Here is a 20,437-nt window from a genome sequence, read left to right as displayed (position 1 = left end):
TCCTAAATACCAAAAGAGTATTTAAGCGCTAAACTTAAGATAATTATCCATCTACATCTGTGTATGTCTATTAGCAGTATCATATTAAATTATTTCATGGTATTCTCCTTATTAACTAAGAATGTATGAAATTAGAGATCGTAAATATCAAGTACAGCATTGTTTTCCCGCTATGGACAAAAACAGGAAGCAGTTCCTTGACTAACTACTCGTGACTCTGAGCCTGTCCTAATATGGACACTGTAGATGTGTCCCTTTTCATTCCACAAGAACCATTAGAATAAACTGGAATCTCTGCTTGATATCATTTTATTACAAAATGATGACACACTTCACTGTTTGAATGACAGTATACATTCAATATCATTGCCATTTGTACATTATCAAAAGATGGACATTAGCTGAGGTGAAATGTAGGCTACATCCAGCTGACAATGGTCCCACTGTGGAGTTTCTCACCAAGTTTATGTATAACCTCATTGTACATCATCTGAATTGTTGATTAATTTGTAGACATATGTGATCTTAAAAGTGTATCATTAACTGGCTATGAGGGAGATGCATCAAGTCAATTAACTTAATGTATGTTGTCTGGTGGACTTCCTAATATGGATGCCATTCTTTGGCGCATGGAGACGGTTGGATTTGTGCATCTTGGCCATTTGTATCACCAAATAGAGAGGTAGAATATCACACAGAGAATAGAACATCCACTAAGTAATAATTAAGCTTATTGGACTTAGCAGGTGTTCACCATAATCAGTCAAATTAAGGTTTCCAACAGTTCCTAATTTGATTTGAATCGGTGTGGATTTATTATGGGTAAAGTCAAGCAAGCCTGCTCTATGTGCATATTTAGATTGAGAATGCTTTGTCTAATGTGTGCGTGGGCAAATTTGCTGTGCAGTTATGTCTGTGTGCGACAGAGAGACGGACACATAGAGAGCAGGATAGATAGAGAAAGAGACAGATACAGAGAGAGAGAGAGAGAGAGAGAGAGAGAGAGAGAGAGAGAGAAAGGAGCACTTTAAATATTTTGGCCTCATTTAAATTAAACATATTACAATCCTGTAACATTTCCCTTGGTTCAAAACTATATTGCACTCTTTCCCAGAATAAATAAGGCGTTTTAAACAACTGCATGTGATGAACGTGCGTGGTTACACTGCCTTGTAAAGGCTTTGCTCCTTTTCCATAGTCTGTAAAAGTCCGTCACGCTGTCATTGAGCGTGATAATGATAAGCAGTATAATATCTGAACTCAATAATGGGTACCTCACCACAAATAGAACCCACTTGGTCAATAAGAGCAACTGGTTGCATTACACCTGCTGCTCCGAATACATAGAACTTAGAAGCCATAACTTTAGTATAAATGAATAAACATAGACTTTTCTTATGTAATAAGACACCAATTTACGTCACTTTTCAGCATGGGACAACAACACAACATCTCAAATATCTGATAGAAGCAATACATCATTTTACGCACGAGGTGTTACAAGTGTATTCAATGTAAACCATTGGAGGTGAATGGTGTCATCCTGTCGAGGTGTATTCAATGTAAACCATTGGAGGTGAATGGTGTCATCCTGTCGAGGTGTATTCAATGTAAACCATTGGAGGTGAATGGTGTCATCCTGTCGAGGTGTATTCAATGTAAACCATTGGGGGTTAATGGTGTAATCCCGTCGAGGTGTATTCAATGTAAACCATTGGGGGTGAATGGTGTCATCCTGTCGAGGTGTATTCAATGTAAACCATTGGAAGTGAATGGTGTCATCCTGTCGAGGTGTATTCAATGTAAACCATTGGGGGTGAATGGTGTCATCCTGTCGAGGCTAATATCTGCCTCACAGTCTTCCAAGTCACAAACCGAGTCGGTGGCATTTTCATTGTTGTGAGATAACTGTGATATCCTGTCAAACGTGTCCTCGTGCTCAATGCATTCCACTACGTTGGGGATCATATTGACGTAGGCATTCACGATTTCTTTGTGGACAAGGGTGTCCTGGTTGTAAGAGACCAGCTCGTTGCTAATGTTTACAGTTTCAACGGGTGTTCTGGAGCAGAAATTACGACAACCCAGCAGACTGGCAAATGCTTTTCTGAACTCTGCGTTAAAAGCGTAAATAATAGGATTCATGGATGAATTAGTCCAGCCGAACCAAACAAAAACGTCAAAAGTTGTCTCGCTCACGCAAGGGAGACCTGCGTCTTTGTCAGTCGGTGGTTTATCACAAAATGGAACTATGCAGTTCAAAATAAAGAAAGGTAACCAACAACACACAAAGACGCCCATAATGATCGATAACGTTTTTAAAACTTTGGTTTCCCTTTTAATAGACGTTTTCAAGGTATTGTGGTGTTGGCACTCGAGTCTGTTGTTGGCCCTGCAACTTGTCGCGTGCTCCGCCGCGCGCTCTAGGGAAGCTATCCTCCTGATTTGGATCTGAGCAATCCGATATATTCTCGTGTATGTCACAATCATAATTGCTACGGGTATGTAGAAACTTATTAAAGATGAAGATATTGCGTATTCTCTGTTGAGGCTAGAGTCACAGTTTTCTTCTACTTCACCCAAGGAGGCGTTATGGACTCCAACTGTTTCGTCTTCGCTGGCTTTGTGCCAGTTCAGTTGGACTGGTATGAATGAAATAAGTACAGACAACGTCCACGTGACGCTTATCATAACGAAGGCAACTCGTTGGGTCATTTTTCTCTCGTACCGGAACGGACTTGATATGGCCCAATATCTATCCACGCTGATAATGCAGAGGTTGAGGATGGACGCAGTTGAGCACATGATATCAAAAGCCACCCAGTAATTACAAAAAGTACCAAAGGGCCAATACCCCGCCACCTCAGCCACAGCTTTCCATGGCATCACGAGAACTGCAACGAATAAATCCGACACAGCCAAAGAAACGATGAAAATGTTGGTCACTTTACTTCGCAAGTGCCGAATTCGGAGTACGGCGGAGCACACCATAATGTTGCCCAGTAGTGTCCATAGGATGAGCAGGGAGAGCAAACAGCCCGTCACTGTCCGGATGACCAATTCCTTTCCACCGTTGGATGTTGCCTCCGATTCGGTCGAGTTCCACATAATCTCCCCAAGAGGTAACCGGACGGAGTGGCTCTCGTGCACTGAGAGGTATTTCGCGGGGTTCTCCATGTGTCCTCCTCTCAAGTGGAAAGCCAGTCCATGGCTTCATGCGCGTCAGGGGACACAGTAGTAACCAACTCACGGGGCGCTGTCGTCTCCTCAACTGCCATTCTATTTGAAATAATATACAAACGAAAGATTTGAGATTGCTTAGTGAATTTGCAACAAATGTGTTGCGTCCACGCTGAGCAGAACTGGGCTGTTTGGTGCGCGAAATCGCCAAAATTGAAGCGCGTCGCTCATTGGCGACGGGATGTTATTACCTCTCGTGTCGTCTGACCTCCCTGGCCAAAGTAAGGCAGCCGCACTGAAACTGTTGGTCGGAGATATTTTGAGTTCGTGAGTGTTTTGAGAAGGGAGGGAGTCCCCTGAGCCAACGTGCACACACGCACTTGTACCCACACACATACATCGGTTGTGGAAACACGCACTTGCACCCCATCACAGTGATGTGAAAAAAAGGAATGTGTTAAATTACAAACTATAACCTCATTCAAGGATGGAGGATCTATTTGTCTTGGTAGAAAGCGAACAATGAGCATTCTATTTGATTTATAGTTTGCACCCTCATAGCCTACTCCAGTTGTGGGCTTCTATTCTATGTTAAAATACAGTCACGGGTCCTTCAAAAGCAACCATTTAATTAGCAAACATTAAGCCTGATTGCATTTTTATTAATGTTTTATATAATCTACACCTTTCTATAAACAGTGAACAAATTATAGAGCATTTTATTGCTGTGGGGAAAATGAATCACTCCTGTATATCAAGTGGTGCTGTCCGTGGTGCTGATATTGCGCTCAGAACAACTCTCCCTCAGGAATGCGATTTAATGCACTAAGTCTTTTGTGGCTGAAATTATATTAGACATTTGCTGTGTTAAAATAAACATTGCACGTGAAGTTCTGCATTTATAAATGTCATCACTAGCCTACGTTGTGAGCAATTGAGCAAGCTCTCAAATTATGCACGCGTTTGGAATGAGCGTGGAATGTTTTCAGTTTAATTTCAATTTCAGGTTTCTGCAGAATGCAGCAGGTAGGCCAGACTAACATCCTAGGTGAGTCACTCTCACAATCTTTACGTATAAGTATAGGCACAATAACAAAATTCGCTTTAACATCTGCATGTGGAGTATATCCTCTTGGCAGTTTCCGGCATTTAAACGTCATATTTATTTTTAGATGCGTCGACAACATGCCTGTCAAATCGGTTTGACGCGCCATCAAAATAATCTCTGTGTTCTGCCAAATTCAATCGAGTACAATCTAGGGTATGTTATTTTATGTTAAATTCTGGCATTATTTACTGATTTTATTCATGAAATATCGTGTCTATGGTCATCTTTCTTTTTGACTGACTAGCACCTTCCCTGAATAGTGAGTAAGCGTTTATATAGCCTATATATACAAATGTATTTGTTAGACCCTATCCCCTACCTGTAGGCATATAAAGTCATCAATGACAAAGATTTATACAAATTGTAAATTAAAATGTCTACTATTTATAATAGGCTAGCACATGCGAATAGTCTAATATATAGCATATGCGAATAGTCTAATATAAAGCATGAAATACATTCAGATAATAACCTGCATTTGAAATTGATAGACTTTATAATTCCGATAATTAATAGGCTATATGCGTATAATTTGTCAAATATTTAGGGAATATAGTCACATACGGTTTGGAATAATTTGGGAATTCCATTTCAACAAACGATGGGACTAGGCTAAATGAAAAAAAATGCGTAAAGTTGACTTTGGCTGACCTTTATTGAAGAGTTGAATATAGCAAGCTCTGAATTGGGCAACAACCTTTGCAACGTATCTCATTCTGATGGGGGTTTTATGCACTAACGCATAGCCTGCTAGAAAGGCAACATTTGTCGCCACCAGGTGGCCATTGTGGCGAGTTAATGCATCAAGACTGCATTTCAGCAACTACAATTAAGGAATGGTAAGTAAATTCAAATAATTAGCAAGATAAACTGAGACTAGGGGTGAGAGCTGTATATTGTCTGACATATATTCTAGACAAATTGATTCTTCTTTTCAAAAATATGCTTTCAACTCTAGGCACGTGTGGTGAAAGAAGATGATTTGAACTATGATATAGGCCTATGCTCTGTATTTATGAGATTTTCAATCCGATTTAAATCAACATTTTTACTAGGCCACTCAGGAACATTCAATGTCATCTTGGTAAGCAACTCCATTGTATTTGGCCTTATATTTTATATTATTGAATTACTGAAAGGTGAGTTCATCTCCCAGTGTCTGGTGGAAAGCAGACTGAACCAGGTTTTCCTCTAGGATTTTGCCTGTGCTTAGCTCCATTGCATTTATTGTTTATCCTGAAAAACTCCCCAGTGCTTACCGATTGCAAGCATACCCATAACATGATGCAGCCACATATGGTAGAGTAGTACTCAGTAATGTGTTGTATTGGATTTGCCCCAAACATATTCAGGACAAAATGTGAATTGATTTGTCACATTTGTTTTCTAATATTACTTTATTGCCTTGTTGCAAACAGGATGCATGTTTAGGAATATTTTTACTCTTTATAGGCGTCCTTCTCTTCACTCTGTCAATTAGGTTAGTATTGTGGAGTAACTACAATTTGTTTTGATTTTCCTCAGTTGTTTCCTACTAGTCATTAAACTCTGTAACTGTTTTAAAGTCACCATTGGCCTCATGGTGAAATACTTCCTCCCCGGCAACTGAGTTAGGAAGGACTCCTGTATCTTTCTGCTTTTTTATTTTTTACCCTTATACCAATAGGTGTCCTTCTTTGGAAAACCTCCCTGGTCTTTGTGGTTGAACTTGTGTTTGAAATTCACTGCTCAAATGAGAGACCTTACAGATGATTGTATGTGTGGGGTACAGAGACAAGGTAGTCATTAAAAAATACGGTTAAACACTATTAAACACCGTGCAACTTGTGAAGCACATTTTTACTCCTTAACTTATTGAGACTTGCCATAACATAGGGGTTGAATAATTATTGACTCAAGACATTTCAGATTTTCATTTTTTATTAATTAATTAAAATGTCAACAAACATAATTCCACTTGACATTGTTTTAAACTCAGGCTGTAACACAACAAAATGTGCAAAAAGTCAAGATGTGTGAATACTTTGAAGGCACTGTATAATTATGTTCTGACCCCCTGACCATCCGCTTAAGAAAATAAATTGTGCCGCGGCTGAATAAACCATGATTGACCCCTGACCTACAGTATGAATTTAAGTTAACTTAAAATATTTGTCATAATTTCACAATCATTTTTATCACAGAGGCTATGTAGGCTATAGTAGCTTTAATATAGTACATTCAGATATGTCCACAGAGGATGTAGTATTGCTGCAGGATTACCAATAAGCATTGACCAAAGATTGGCACATGCAACTGAGAACAATGTACAGTAGTTACCACCAATGTAGAACCGTGTTTTTTGATATTCCACCACAGCCTCAATATGTAGTTCTACATTTAACTATGCAGTAGCGCTACATTTGAGTAATTCCTCACAACATCAATCATCAACTTCACAGGATATGATTATTTTCAATGCTCACTTTTCAAAACGACATCAATCAAGATAAATGGTTCAGTTTCAGAATTGTTTCAGTTTGAACAAACATATTTGCTTTTTGGAAAATGAATGCCAGTCAATGCTGTATATATTGTACATCTGTGCAAATATTGTATTGTTTCCCTTTTCAATAACATAACAACAGGCCCATCCTTCAGCTGTCTACCAAAAAAGTGGTGTCTGCTTTGTGTGAACGCAGAAAATAGGCTGGTTCCACCAGGCTAAGCTTAATATGGGTCCAGGGGAAGGATCAGTGTGGATTGGGGAAGCTCCACATACACCACGCTGTTTGATTTTTTAGACAAATATTGTTCCATAATTAAAATTGTTAAATATATTTTATAAAACCATGTCTGTATTGTTTAGGTACATTAGTATAAAATCTAAAGGGAAAGTATTGCCAACAGTCCAATGAACGTTGGCGAGAGATTGTGAGAACTACAGTCCAATACTACACAGAAGAGCATTCAAAGTCTAGTGCTGGCTTACTGTATACTACAGTACATGTAGGACTCTAGACAGTCACCAGCCAAGTAGTTCAAGTGTCTGACACAGCAGTGTTTTGAGTTTCCTGTGTTTTCTTCTGACCAATGAGAACATCCTAAAAATGGCAGAACAAAACATTTTTTTTATGGCTTTTCAAATCATAGTACAGTTCTGCTGTGAACTCGGTGGTTGATTTGATAAAAATGAATGTGGTATGGCACTTTGCTTGGTATAATCATGTTATGCCCTCATAACGCATTGCCACATAGCCTGGCTTACATCTGTTCTAGATCAAAACATTTAACTATTTACATATGCGTCGAATAACACTTGACTTCAATGACACTTGGATGAAAATCAAAAGACAAACCCAAACACTTACGATAGACCTAAATCTAAATGTCATTTTATCTTTTTAGTGCAGTAACACACAACAAAGCGATATCACACCTAGGTATAAATACTATTTGAAATATTTCAAATACTAATCCATTGGTTACATTGCGCCTGGCCAGCTCAATCATGTAAAGGTAAAGTATTTGAAAGATTCCGAAATACTATTTGAACCCAAGGTCTCATATCAATGTCATTTGTTGTTTAGACCAGGTGCTATAAAATGCTTCTGAAGATGCATCACTACAAGGGACATCTTATCTAGTATAAGCCCCCTAAAGTGACAAATGTGTTTCCATGCTTGTTTGGAAGTCAAAGTACATGACAAGATGGCCTCCTGAATGGTTGACCTGTATTGCACAAGTGTTCTTGTGCATGTTGCCTTGTCTCATTGGTCCCTCTTCGTCTTGTCACACTCTCCGGAACACTTCGAAAAGGCAGGCAACAGAGTGCATGCGGTAGAAGAGGGTAATCGGCATGGCGAAATTGAGAACTGTGGTCCATGTGGTCAAGCCAAACGTCTCCTCCTCTAGGCCGTTGTCATACTGGGGTCTGCAGCCAAAGGCAGGAAGGATCCAGAGCTGCAGTAAGGAGACACCAATAAGGTTAAACTTAACTTGGTATTGTATTTTTGTGTGGTAAATGCATGCTGTATTTCATAAACTCCTAGCTGTGCAATACATTTCCCAACTGGAACATTGAATGAAAGGTAGATAGTAAAAGTAGCTAGAAGGGTAAGAAATGGGGGAGAATCATACAGTATGTGTGCTTGAGAGCTAGCTATACCCTATGACAATAACACCACTGCTGACTATTATCAATAAATAATAAGTAAAGAACAGCAAGCTTACTGAGATGTTGCACATGAAAAGGAAGACGGCGATGTTCTTCAGGATCTGACTCTTCTTGCTCGGGGTCACCTCCACGTTGTTCTCCACCTGATGGGGCACTTCCAAATGTTTCTGTGGGCACCCATTCACCTGTCCACTCTCCTTCTGCACATTCTCCAGCGTGACGCTGCCGTTGTCCGGATTCTCGTACGCCTGGTTGATGATTCCGTTGTAGGTTGGAGACAAGGAGGAGGTCGCAGAGAATATCTCTGGTGCAGGCCCCGCCACCTCAGTGTCCTCCCTCTCACTGTCCTCCCGCTGGCGGTAGAGGGACTCAATGATGAACAGGTTCTGGATGTACTTCTCTAGGATGCTGAGCAGCGAGTACATCAGGTTGGTCCAGCGGTAGCTCGGGCTGCTGCGTGAGGCTGACACGGCCACCACGCTGCACCAGGAAACGAGCCAGGAGCCCACCGACGAACCAAACAGGAGCTCTGTGTCCAGCTTCCGCGAGGGGTTCTTGGTGGTGTCCATGGGCATGGGGTCGGCACGGTAGATGAGCAGACCCGTGACCCCGGCCGAGCACATGACCACCAGCATGACGATGCCGTAGTAGTAGAAAATTGAAATGGTTGACTCCCGGATGTCCAGCGACTCTTCCACGTGGATGATGTAGACCACCAGTACGCCGATGGTGCTGGCCAGAGCGGCGAGACCCAGGATGGGGCCGACTACCAGCCCCTGGGTCTTGGTAGCCGGCCTTTTCCGGTTGTGCTCGAGGTCAATGGTGCGCCCTATGTTCTTCCACATGACGAAGAGCATTACCGAGACAAAGATGTGGTACTCGATGTTAAAGGGATAAAGGTAGTAGAGGCCGTTGACGAACATGGAACAGGCACTGATAGTGCAATTACAATGAGGTTCTATAGCCACTGAAACACATGTAAAAAAAAAAAATATTGTGTCAATTTCAAGCCCAGTGCATTCCCACTTCTGCCACCATATGTAACTTTATGTACTTTACAAAACAGTGACCTCCAATTTGTGTATACAAGTATACTACACAGAGGTTAGAAACTCTCAAGTTATTCAAATATTTATGGCAATAAGGTTTATTTCAATGTTTTTTTAAATGAGGCCAGTTGTTTTCTTTGGGTCTTATGTAACAGAATTAAACAATCCTTTGCCATCAGTCTAAAGCAACAAGGGTGGTAGGAAGGGAATTTAGAGTCTAGTTATTTACCAAATGAACTGACCTTGTGCAACCGTGCGTGTGTCGTGACACCTAAAAGAGTAGATGTTCAACACAAACAAGACCTGCTGGACTGCCTCATCCATCCCCTACCCTGCAATCCCCCTTCACCTGTCTTTCATCCAATTAAGTGAGCTTCTCAAATGAACTATTGTCCTTTTTTCAAGCAGCCACTCGACCCTGGTCCCCTTACCCATGGTGAGGTTTTCAAAGCCCAGGGCAGTCAGCCTTGTGTTGTGGTGGTTTAGCAAGTGATTGGCCTCAGACATCACACCGCTGCACCACAGCAGCAGGTTAGTGAAGACTGCATGGATGACGCCAAACCTGACGGGAAACATCCATGAATCAAAATAGAAAGTGATTGTCACAATAGTCGTTGCTGGGTAGATAAATTATAGGCTGTAGATTCAACTTTGTGAGTACAATAGTTATAACAGGATAAATAAACTCATCAACTGTTTTATTAAACTGAAAAATGTACATGAGGATAACCTAAACATACCATGGGCCTGAGAGGCTCGCATGGCTTGTGACAATCTCAAAATACAGATTTATTATATTTCACAATACCTTTCAAAGGTCTCAAAGGACTTGATGACGTCTTTGATGTGAAACCAAAGGAAATACACCTAAAACAAACCTCAATTTAACATTTGTACCAAACTAGCACTGACAAGACACTCACTATATCAGTCTAAAAAACATTTCTGGTGAAGGCTTTCATTTCGACTGTGAAAATGAATCACCAGAATGTGAGAAAATATCAAATGACCTCTCAACTGAAGGATTACCTCCGCCTGCACTACGTTTTACTCCAATAACATGGATAATGACAGGATTATTTTGTACAGACAACTCTTTTTCTTGCCTGAGAAACAAAGTGTACATTATTCCACTTCAAGATAAAGCTCTATACATTACCTGCTTAAGTGGTATTTAGATACCTTTACTGGAGAAACATTTGAACAGAGCTGCCAGCTTACCTATAATGTTAACACTTTACATATTTAAACAAATGTATAAAAGGGGGTTATACATGGTAAATAAGTTGTTAGTTATTACTTTATAAGTCTAAAATAAATAGTTACACTATGTACATTATAATTGAACGCTCTAATAATACATTTGTTTTAAACCGTGTGCTTGTCATTTAGCTGCTTGCCAAATTCTGAGGTTATGGCTGTACCGTCAATAATAACAGTAATATCAATAACAGTACATTCATATATAATAAGCACATTATTAAGCAAGCCCAAAAATAGCACATGTTTTACTTATGTGTTATAACTGTTTATTACAGATTTATTACAGAACCATCTATATATGGAATAATCCGTTTAGAAATGACAAACCACTTTATAAATCCTTGTAAGTAAAGGCCATACCATAATGAAAAGTGTTATCAAATCAACATAGAATGGGGGTTGTATTTTACCTGTGCTATTGTGTGAGTTGCGTGGATGATGGGGTATACCACTAGAACAGCCGACAGGCATGATCGATAGCCCACAAAATATCCAATATTGAAGGCATCCATGATCAACGAGAGGAGCGCAAGAAGAGTTAAACCCCCTATAATCAATGAAACATTAGTTGTTAAGAGGCTGCATTGAAACGAAAAAGTATGCAAAAATATCCTTTAATTGATTTTGATGTCAATTCAATGTTTGCTTGTTTCTCCAACAAAGTTTTATAAATCAAAAACAAATCTATTTGGAAAAGTTCCATCAGCTACTTGAGAAGCATTTAACTATACAAAACAGTGAAAATCCAGCCTCGAGATTTACATTCACAACACCATTTTACATACTGGAAACCTAATCTTCCAAATATCTGTACCTTTTATCCAAGAGGTAGTAGCATGCACATCCTTTTCTGCCTGTAAATTACTCTGCATGCCTCTCCTCACGATGTACCACATCATCCATAGCAGCTGGACGATTATGAGGGTCGTGATAAAGGACAGCAGGTGCTCTTCCTTCACGGATGCTCCATTGTTCCCAATAGCCAGCATCAAGGACACGCCGATCAAAAGTAAATTAGTCCCATACTGGCCGCTCAGAATCTCCGCATTCTTCTGCGGATAGTCCTCAGTCAAACTGACTTTCAACTTGGTGAATATTTCACTTTCTTGCTCTGAGCTGGAGGACAAGGTGGAGGAACTGTGACAGTCTACCTTATTTAAACACATACTATGAGGGCCACCGTGCTCAGCCATGGCGCCTAAATATGTAACATTCGAGTCCGAAAGGAAGAGCAATGTCAACACTGTGTGCTACCAGTACATTTGTGAAAAGCCAAGTGCTCAACCTGTAGAAATAAGGTGGGGACGCAATTGGATACGAACGTTGCCAACTGTAAGTTGATTCAGTCCGAAGACGGTCTCACTTGTTTCATGCTTTCATTCAGTGTCCAGCTTTACTAACATGGTGTGTTTGACCTATTATTGTCATCCTGGACCATTTAGATGAAATTACTTTATATCACTTTATATAACCGCTTGCTGGCTGAATTCAGAGGAATAGATTGAATTCCAGCCATCGGCGACGCACATCCGTAGTCCAGTTGAACCCGCCATACATTTTTATTTTTTGGGAAATTGGTGAACTAAAAGTGCCAATCATTCACATAATCTACTTCATCACGTAATAGCTTAATCTCCAAAAAGCTTTTTCCATGGTCGTTGCCAACTAGCACTGGTCTCTATCTGGAAGTGTCTACATGCGACTTCTCGCTATCAGAATACTAAAATCGCATTGAAAAGACAAGTCTAGATGCACAAAAGTCCCATTGTGTTCTGATTTTGGTCAGATCTGGTTGACCACACAACGTGGGTGGATAGTCTGCCTATTTCTCCTCAGTCTGGACGCAATCAGGCAACCGAAAGCGCACATAGTGCGCGATTTCATCAGATCTCTGCCCACAAGTCTCCAGAAAACTTGTGTTATGGGAGCGAGAGGCACCTTCCCTTTTATTATGGGACACTATTTTCACAGTATTTTGCCTGGTGGGAGGTACTATGTCAATGTGGGCGTGGGTTTCAATGTGCGACACACGTCCACGTTCAACCCATAACCCTCCTCCAGTAGTATTATTACAAGTAGTTTTAGCTAACATTACACTCCTTGCCACTTCTGTGATTTTCCAAAAAGTTTGTCCTGGTCATTTACCGTGTCTTTGGCAAATGATATGTTGTACAACGAGTGGAATAAAATTGCTGAACAGGAGACTGCAACCAGGTTTCTCTGCATGTGCCCACAAAGCACATTGCATGTTACATGACCAACAGCAAGGTCAAGCAAGTTAATGTTTTGGACTACAAAAAACGAATGATTTAGAATCACAGAGTTTACGCAAGTTTCAAAGAAATCTTCCGCAAGTCTCAAAGACTCCAAAAATCCAGCACCATTTCACTTTCAATATTTCGACATCATAAAATCACCTATTCTTAGTCTAATACAGTGACATCTAAAAGATACCAAAAACAATTTAGTCCGGTCGATGTAAGATAAATATTTGGCTGTTCATAGTTCTGATTTCTGTTTATGTGCTTGCTGTAGGTTCATGCAAGTAGAAAAACATGTTGACTCACCCTACTTGTAGAGAAACTTCAATGCCATCCTCCTCTCTCATGTTGATGAGACGGTCTATGACTCTGTCACAATATACACCCTTTTATGTTTTGTTGTCCTAGGCTACCTGGCTAAAATATTTGCTCGCTAGCCTAACTTCCTTTCATGGGCAACTTTAGCTACTTAACATTAGCCTTCTAGATCTAGCTACATATTGAACTACCATCCTCTCAGGCCAGTGGCACAATGTATGAATGTATGATTGGATCAGAATCGCCATTATAATCATTGGCCAGTACTGAGAATAAAGTAAAACCACAAGTCCAAATCGCTATCTCCATCCATGGCTAATTTGGGAAAAGGCTATTTTTAGCAAGCTAGCTTACCACCGGAGGACAACAACACAACGAGATGCAACAATTCAAGTTGTTTTTGTCAATTGTCTATTGCTCTCATGTTATATGATTGGAGGGAAGCTAAATACAAACTGGCTTCTGTTGACACATTTTTTTTTGGTGAGTCAGGACCATTCACAGTTGACCTCATTAAGTTTAGCTCTACGCTGGTTGGCTATTATTTTATTCATTTTTTTTAAATCAAGGGATGCCAAATTCTTGCTGTCTTCCCTTCTATGGGCAGCAAAAATGTCATACTCTTTTTGACCAGAGAGCATCAGATAGATGGCCTACACATACAGAGACAGAGAGGCGCCGTTTCGCTCACTTGGCTGCTTTCTCGGGTGAGACATTCAGCTTCTTGTGAATTGAAGGAAAATGATAAAACACAGAAAGGTAAATGGAAAAAACAAAGCCAGAAGAGGACTGGCCACCTCTCAGAGCCAGGTTCCTCTCCTCTCCATTCTCCTTCAGATCTGAAATTGGATTGTGAAACTTGCCAGCCAACCAGAAAAAGCAAGGTGAAGCAATTCAGGCATTCTTGAAAGTCAGGACAATCCTTGTCCTGCAGAAACTTTATTTTTATAGTTGAAAATGTTCTGTTGCAAGCAGTAGGCATTTAGAAATAAATATTAAATGGGGTTTTATAGTTACTCGTGACATCATGTGCCCCACGCACATTCGGCAATCGACATTTATATAAAATATACACCATTAACATTAGCATATGTCACAATGAAGAAAGTTAGACAAAAGAAAAATCCACCCGTCGAACAGATAAAAATGTTGTCGATCTTTAAAAAAAGTCTCTTATACATGTTTTAATTAAACATGTCACAATGATTTGTTTTTTACATTGCTTTTGTCGAATAAATATGGATCAATAAAAACAACTTTGTCCATAGGCAAATTATACACAAATATAATATGACGTTTATCTAAACCGTATAGCTCCACATTGACATGATTGGGTGACGGTATGTGGGGAAGGAAGGTCCTGTATAAACAAAAGCTCACTTCCTTTACAACAGCTTTGCGCTGCTCCGTGAAGGCAAGGAGTAGAAATGCCCTGACCTCTGGAGTGGCCATATCACCGTAAATGCTGCAAGGCAAATACAGACGTTGGATTGACCATGTAGCGTGTTTTATGGACTCAGCACATATGGGTAACATCCATTACTGTACTTTCGACTAAAAGCCAATCAATGCTTGATCTGAAAATGTGTTCGGAGGCTTCATATGGAGGGTTTGATGCAATTGCGGAGCCTCTGAAGGCATGCAGAGGCCAAATTGAGCTCTGTACTATTTCGCCATGCGCCACACAAATGTTTTAACAATTTAGAGTGCTCCGAAGAGCTCCTGCGCTATAGAAATTCAACAGTCAACTGACTGGGACTTCAAATAGTCCTATGGCACGTCAAGGGAACTGTAACATACTGTTCAGATGGGTTAAAGGATAACAGAAGTCTGGACACAGACTGTATGCCTATATCCTTTCACATAGCCTTAATAATAACTCCTGCAGAATTAAGAATTTCTTGCACTGTTCTTTCCCAAACATTACATTTCTCTTCTTTTTATTTTCAACTATCTATTTAGCAGCTTTTCTCTTGTAGAATTAACCCTGACATTAGCTGTAGTTAAAAAGGAAATGGATCTCCATTGCCATTCCCAATCCCATGGAAATGTCCTCCGGCTCTTCAGTTAGTAGCTCCTGTCCATCCAGAAGAGTTGGATGTGGTTCTCATTCCAAAGGGATTCCCCTCTATCCTTATGGTACGGTAGGTGATGGAATGAAAAATATATATAATAAAGGTTACTGAAGTCATATTTCAAACCGTAAGTTAACAACTGAGCACACCTTAGACTCTATAACGACTAACTTTGTACTGTCTGTGACATTCAGCCCACTTGGATTATCTTTGAGGTGGTGGTGGGGGGTGGCTGCAGTGACTTTGAGAACTTCAATTGGAGGTTGTGAAATAAAAAGGCTGGATTAGAATCAATAGAATTAGAACGGCTGCATGCTGTAAAGGGTACATGACAAATGTAATGGCGGAATATTAGGACCGATGTCAGACAAGCAGACTTAGTCAATTACATAACTAGAGATGGTCTTGTTATGCTGCTGGAAATGTGATGGTTTAACAATGTGAGAAGAATATATCCAAGCTAGCACATCATGATCTGGGTAGGCACAATGGTGTAAAACGGTTACTAGTGTGTGAATTAATGTGAGTAGGAAAATGTAACAATTCTTACATATCCCTTCCCTGTCTGGTCTCTTAACGAGGAGTACTTTTGAATGAGTGCAGTGCACACATCCATGTATTGCCGGGTAGTGTGATACTCAAAGCAAAAGAGAAACATACAGGATTACTAACAATTCTATTTGTAACACAAATTACATTGATTGATGGCGTTGATTATCATCAAGTAAAAGTTGAGTATGTGCTATCAGTTGCTGTGATTATGACAAGACAGTATGGAGAGATATAGAGGATGGAGGACAGAGATAGAAGAACGCAATAATCACACTGTAAATACATTAATTGAGCATTAAGTTACAATTGGAAAAGAAAGAAATAACACAGAACACATTATAATCACACTGCAAATACATCCAAAGACTTTATATAGAGGCTAACCTGTCTGTAGATCTATATCTTTAAAATTGTCTTGCTTTGGTCTGAAATACTGAGGACAGAACAGGTCGCCCCAATACACCAGCCTGAAAAACATCAGACATATTTTTGTCACGTTTAAAATAACCTGCATTGGGTGGTCCTCCCCCCCCACCCACCCCACCCACTTAACGGGACCGTGAAAGACAGGACTAAAGGGAGGAGGATGGAAAGATATTTTGAGAGTGTATCATTGAGTCATCTGTGTGTGTGTCTTACCTGTTTGTGGAGGTTGAGTTTCTCACAGCACCCAAACTCTATGAAAGCAGGCCACCCCGACATACCAGCCTGAAATACATAAATTAGACAAATTCAACATGAGTAGTTGATATGAAATGTAACATCTAATAAAAAAAAATGTTTTTGTCAAGTTTAACAACCAAGATTAGGTCATCTCTCTTTCTATCTGTCCCACTGGGCACATACAGTACGTCAATTCAATATCTATTCCATATTAGTTCAACGTAATTTAATTGAAATTCCGTGAAAACAATGTTGATTCAACTAGAGTGTGTGGGCTGAGTGTGTGTATTGTGTGTGTGTGTGTCATACCTGTTTGTGGAGGCTGAGTTTATCACAGCACCCACACTCTCTACAACTTAACTGGACAGGCGCATGATAAGACAGGGACTAAAGTCTTAAAGAGAGGTGGCTGGAAGGAGATGGCGAGAGTGTCATGCAGGTGAAAGAGGACCCAAAAGCGACTTAACAGAAACAGAGTTTATTAAAGTCCAAAACGGAATAACAGAAATCCTCTAGACTTGTAGAGGGGAAACAACTGGAGAAGCGGCCACAGACTGCAGGTCGCTTCGGGTAGGCGCAGGCCGTAGTCGACTGAGACACCTGCTCACACGCAGCATCTGATGAAGGCACAAAACACGACAGGACAGGGTGATACACAATCACGGCAAAAACACGACAGGACAGGGCGAAACGCAATCACAGCATGGTGAATACAATACAAGGAACCGACGGGACAGGAACGGATCACAAAGGAATAAATAGGGACTCTAATCAGGGGAAAGGATCGGGAACAGGTGTGGGAAGACTAAATGATGATTAGGGGAATAGGAACAGCTGGGAGCAGGAACGGAACGACAGAGAGAAGAGAGAGCGAGAGAGTGAGAGAGGGAGGGGGAGAGAGAGGGATAGAAGGAGGGAAAGAACCAAACAAGACCAGCAGAGGGAAACGAATAGCATGGGGAGCACAGGGACAAGACATGACAATAAATGACAAACATGACAGTACCCCCCACTCACCGAGCGCCTCCTGGCGCACTCGAGGAGGAATCCTGGCGGCAACGGAGGAAATCATCGATGAGCGAACGGTCCAGCACGTCCCGAGACGGAACCCAACTCCTCTCCTCAGGACCGTAACCCTCCCAATCCACTAGGTATTGGTGACCCCGTCCCGAGAACGCATGTCCATAATCTTATGTACCTTGTAAATAGGTGCGCTCTCGACAAGGACGGGAGGGGGAGGGAAGACGAACGGGGGTGCGAAGAAAGGGCTTAACACAGGAGACATGGAAGACAGGATGGACGCGACGAAGATGTCGCGGAAGAAGCAGTCGCACAGCGACAGGATTGACGACCTGGGAGACACGGAACGGACCAATGAACCGCGGAGTCAACTTACGAGAAGCTGTCGTAAGAGGAAGGTTGCGAGTGGAAAGCCACACTCTCTGGCCGCAACAATACCTTGGACTCTTAATCCTGCGTTTATTGGCGGCTCTCACCGTCTGTGCCCTGTAACGGCAAAGTGCAGACCTCACCCTCCTCCAGGTGCGCTCACAACGTTGGACAAACGCTTGAGCGGAGGGAACGCTGGACTCGGCAAGCTGGGATGAGAACAGAGGAGGCTGGTAACCCAGACTACTCTGAAACGGAGATAACCCGGTAGCAGACGAAGGAAGCGAATTGTGAGCGTATTCTGCCCAGGGGAGCTGTTCTGCCCAAGACGCAGGGTTTCTGAAAGAAAGGCTGCGTAGTATGCGACCAATCGTCTGATTGGCCCTCTCTGCTTGACCGTTAGACTGGGGATGAAACCCGGAAGAGAGACTGACGGACGCACCAATCAAACGACAGAACTCCCTCCAAAACTGTGACGTGAATTGCGGGCCTCTGTCTGAAACGGCGTCTAACGGGAGGCCATGAATTCTGAATACATTCTCAATAATGATTTGTGTCTCCTTAGCGGAAGGAAGTTTAGCGAGGGGAATGAAATGTGCCGCCTTAGAGAACCTATCGACAACCGTCAGAATCACAGTCTTCCCCGCAGACAAAGGCAGACCGGTAATGAAGTCTAAGGCAATGTGAGACCATGGTCGAGAAGGAATGGGGAGCGGTCTGAGACGACCGGCAGGAGGAGAGTTACCCGACTTAGTCTGCGCGCAGTCCGAACAAGCAGCCACGAAACGGCGCGTGTCACGCTCCTGAGTCGGCCACCAAAAGCGCTGGCGAATAGACGCAAGAGTGCCTCGAACACCGGGATGACCAGCTAACTTGGCAGAGTGCGCCCACTGAAGAACAGCCAGACGAGTGGAAACAGGAACGAAAAGGAGGTTACTAGGACAAGCGCGCGGCGACGCAGTGTGCGTGAGTGCTTGCTTAACCTGTCTTTCAATTCCCCAGACTGTTAACCCGACAACACGCCCATAAGGAAGAATCCCCTCGGGATCAGTTAGAAGCCACAGAAGAACTAAACAGACGGGATAAGGCATCAGGCTTGGTGTTCTTGCTACCCGGACGGTAAGAAATCACAAACTCGAAACGAGCGAAAAACAACGCCCAACGAGCTTGACGGGCATTAAGTCGTTTGGCAGAACGGATGTACTCAAGGTTCTTATGGTCTGTCCAAACGACAAAAGGAACGGTCGCCCCTCCAACCACTGTCGCCATTCGCCTAGGGCTAAGCGGATGGCGAGCAGTTCACGGTTACCCACATCATAGTTGCGCTCAGATGGCGACAGGCGATGAGAAAAATAAGCGCAAGGATGAACCTTATCGTCAGACTGGAAGCGCTGGGATAGGATGGCTCCCACGCCTACCTCTGAAGGCGTCAACCTCGACAATGAATTGTCTAGTGACGTCAGGAGTAACGAGGATAGGAGCGGACGTAAAACGTTCTTTAAGAAGATCAAAAGCTCCCTGGGCGGAACCGGACCACTTAAAACACGTCTTGACAGAAGTAAGAGCTGTGAGAGGGGCAGCAACTTGACCGAAATTACGAATGAAACGCCGATAGAAATTAGCGAAACCTAAAAGCGCTGCAACTCGACACGTGACCTTGGAACGGGCCAATCACTGACAGCTTGGACCTTAGCGGAATCCATCTGAATGCCTTCAGCGGAAATAACGGAACCGAGAAAAGTAACGGAGGAGACATGAAAAGAGCACTTCTCAGCCTTTACGTAGAGACAATTCTCTAAAAGGCGCTGTAGAACACGTCGAACGTGCTGAACATGAATCTCGAGTGACGGAGAAAAAAATCAGGATATCGTCAAGATAGACAAAAACAAAAATGTTCAGCATGTCTCTCAGAACATCATTAACTAATGCCTGAAAAACAGCTGGCGCATTGGCGAGACCGAACGGCAGAACCCGGTACTCAAAATGCCCTAACGGAGTGTTAAACGCCGTTTTCCACTCGTCCCCCTCTCTGATGCGCACGAGATGGTAAGCGTTACGAAGGTCCAACTTAGTAAAGCACCTGGCTCCCTGCAGAATCTCGAAGGCTGATGACATAAGGGGAAGCGGATAACGATTCTTAACCGTTATGTCATTCAGCCCTCGATAATCCACGCAGGGGCGCAGAGTACCGTCCTTCTTTTTAACAAAAAGAACCCCGCCCCGGCCGGAGAAGAAGAAGGCACTATGGTACCGGCGTCAAGAGACACAGACAAATAATCCTCGAGAGCCTTACGTTCGGGAGCCGACAGAGAGTATAGTCTACCTCGAGGAGGAGTGGTCCCCGGAAGGAGATCAATACTACAATCATACGACCGGTGAGGAGGAAGGGAGTTGGCTCGGGACCGACTGAAGACCGTGCGCAG

General features: G+C 42.1%; 2 protein-coding genes and 1 long non-coding RNA gene across 4 annotated transcripts; all 3 read right to left on the bottom strand.

The window, feature by feature from the left end:
- Positions 1–331: 331 nt before the first annotated feature.
- On the bottom strand, positions 332–3,429 carry LOC124018848 (D(1B) dopamine receptor-like). Its single transcript, XM_046334140.1, has one exon. It carries the CDS (start codon positions 3,175–3,177, stop codon positions 1,798–1,800), a length of 1,380 nt encoding a protein of 459 aa, XP_046190096.1. The 5' UTR covers positions 3,178–3,429; the 3' UTR covers positions 332–1,797.
- Positions 3,430–6,246: 2,817 nt separating this feature from the next.
- Positions 6,247–12,657, bottom strand: LOC124018833 (proton channel OTOP1-like). The gene is made up of 6 exons (XM_046334138.1): positions 11,571–12,657; positions 11,167–11,303; positions 10,302–10,360; positions 9,925–10,055; positions 8,501–9,411; positions 6,247–8,230 (listed from the first exon to the last, which is right to left on the bottom strand). Exons 1-6 carry the CDS (start codon positions 11,947–11,949, stop codon positions 8,060–8,062), a joined length of 1,788 nt encoding a protein of 595 aa, XP_046190094.1. The 5' UTR covers positions 11,950–12,657; the 3' UTR covers positions 6,247–8,059.
- Positions 12,658–14,274: 1,617 nt separating this feature from the next.
- Positions 14,275–17,044, bottom strand: LOC124018817. 2 transcript variants are annotated; one of them, XR_006835685.1, is made up of 4 exons: positions 16,602–17,044; positions 16,347–16,429; positions 15,961–16,047; positions 14,275–15,468 (listed from the first exon to the last, which is right to left on the bottom strand). It is a non-coding gene; the product is annotated as an uncharacterized LOC124018817 (long non-coding RNA). The 2 variants fall into 2 exon arrangements; XR_006835684.1 differs by having other exon boundaries at positions 14,275–16,047.
- Between the last annotated feature and the right edge of the window lie 3,393 nt (positions 17,045–20,437).

Source organism: Oncorhynchus gorbuscha, linkage group LG03, assembly GCF_021184085.1.
Source record: "Oncorhynchus gorbuscha isolate QuinsamMale2020 ecotype Even-year linkage group LG03, OgorEven_v1.0, whole genome shotgun sequence".
Lineage (NCBI taxonomy): Eukaryota > Metazoa > Chordata > Actinopteri > Salmoniformes > Salmonidae > Oncorhynchus > Oncorhynchus gorbuscha.
The sequence above is the reverse complement of the archived record's forward strand: the minus strand, read 5'-3'. Positions and strand labels throughout refer to the sequence as shown.

Bases quoted from the DNA above. Each gene is read 5' to 3' on its own strand.
- LOC124018848 (XM_046334140.1), bottom strand. From the start codon at position 3,177: ATGGAGAACCCCGCGAAATACCTCTCAGTGCACGAGAGCCACTCCGTC.
- LOC124018833 (XM_046334138.1), bottom strand. From the start codon at position 11,949: ATGGCTGAGCACGGTGGCCCTCATAGTATGTGTTTAAATAAGGTAGAC. The intron at 11,304-11,570 runs GTACAGATATTT...CATTGATTATAG, and splicing joins TACTACCTCTTGGATAAAAG to GGGGTTTAACTCTTCTTGCG. The intron at 10,361-11,166 runs GTAAAATACAAC...GGTTTGTTTTAG, and splicing joins CAACTCACACAATAGCACAG to GTGTATTTCCTTTGGTTTCA.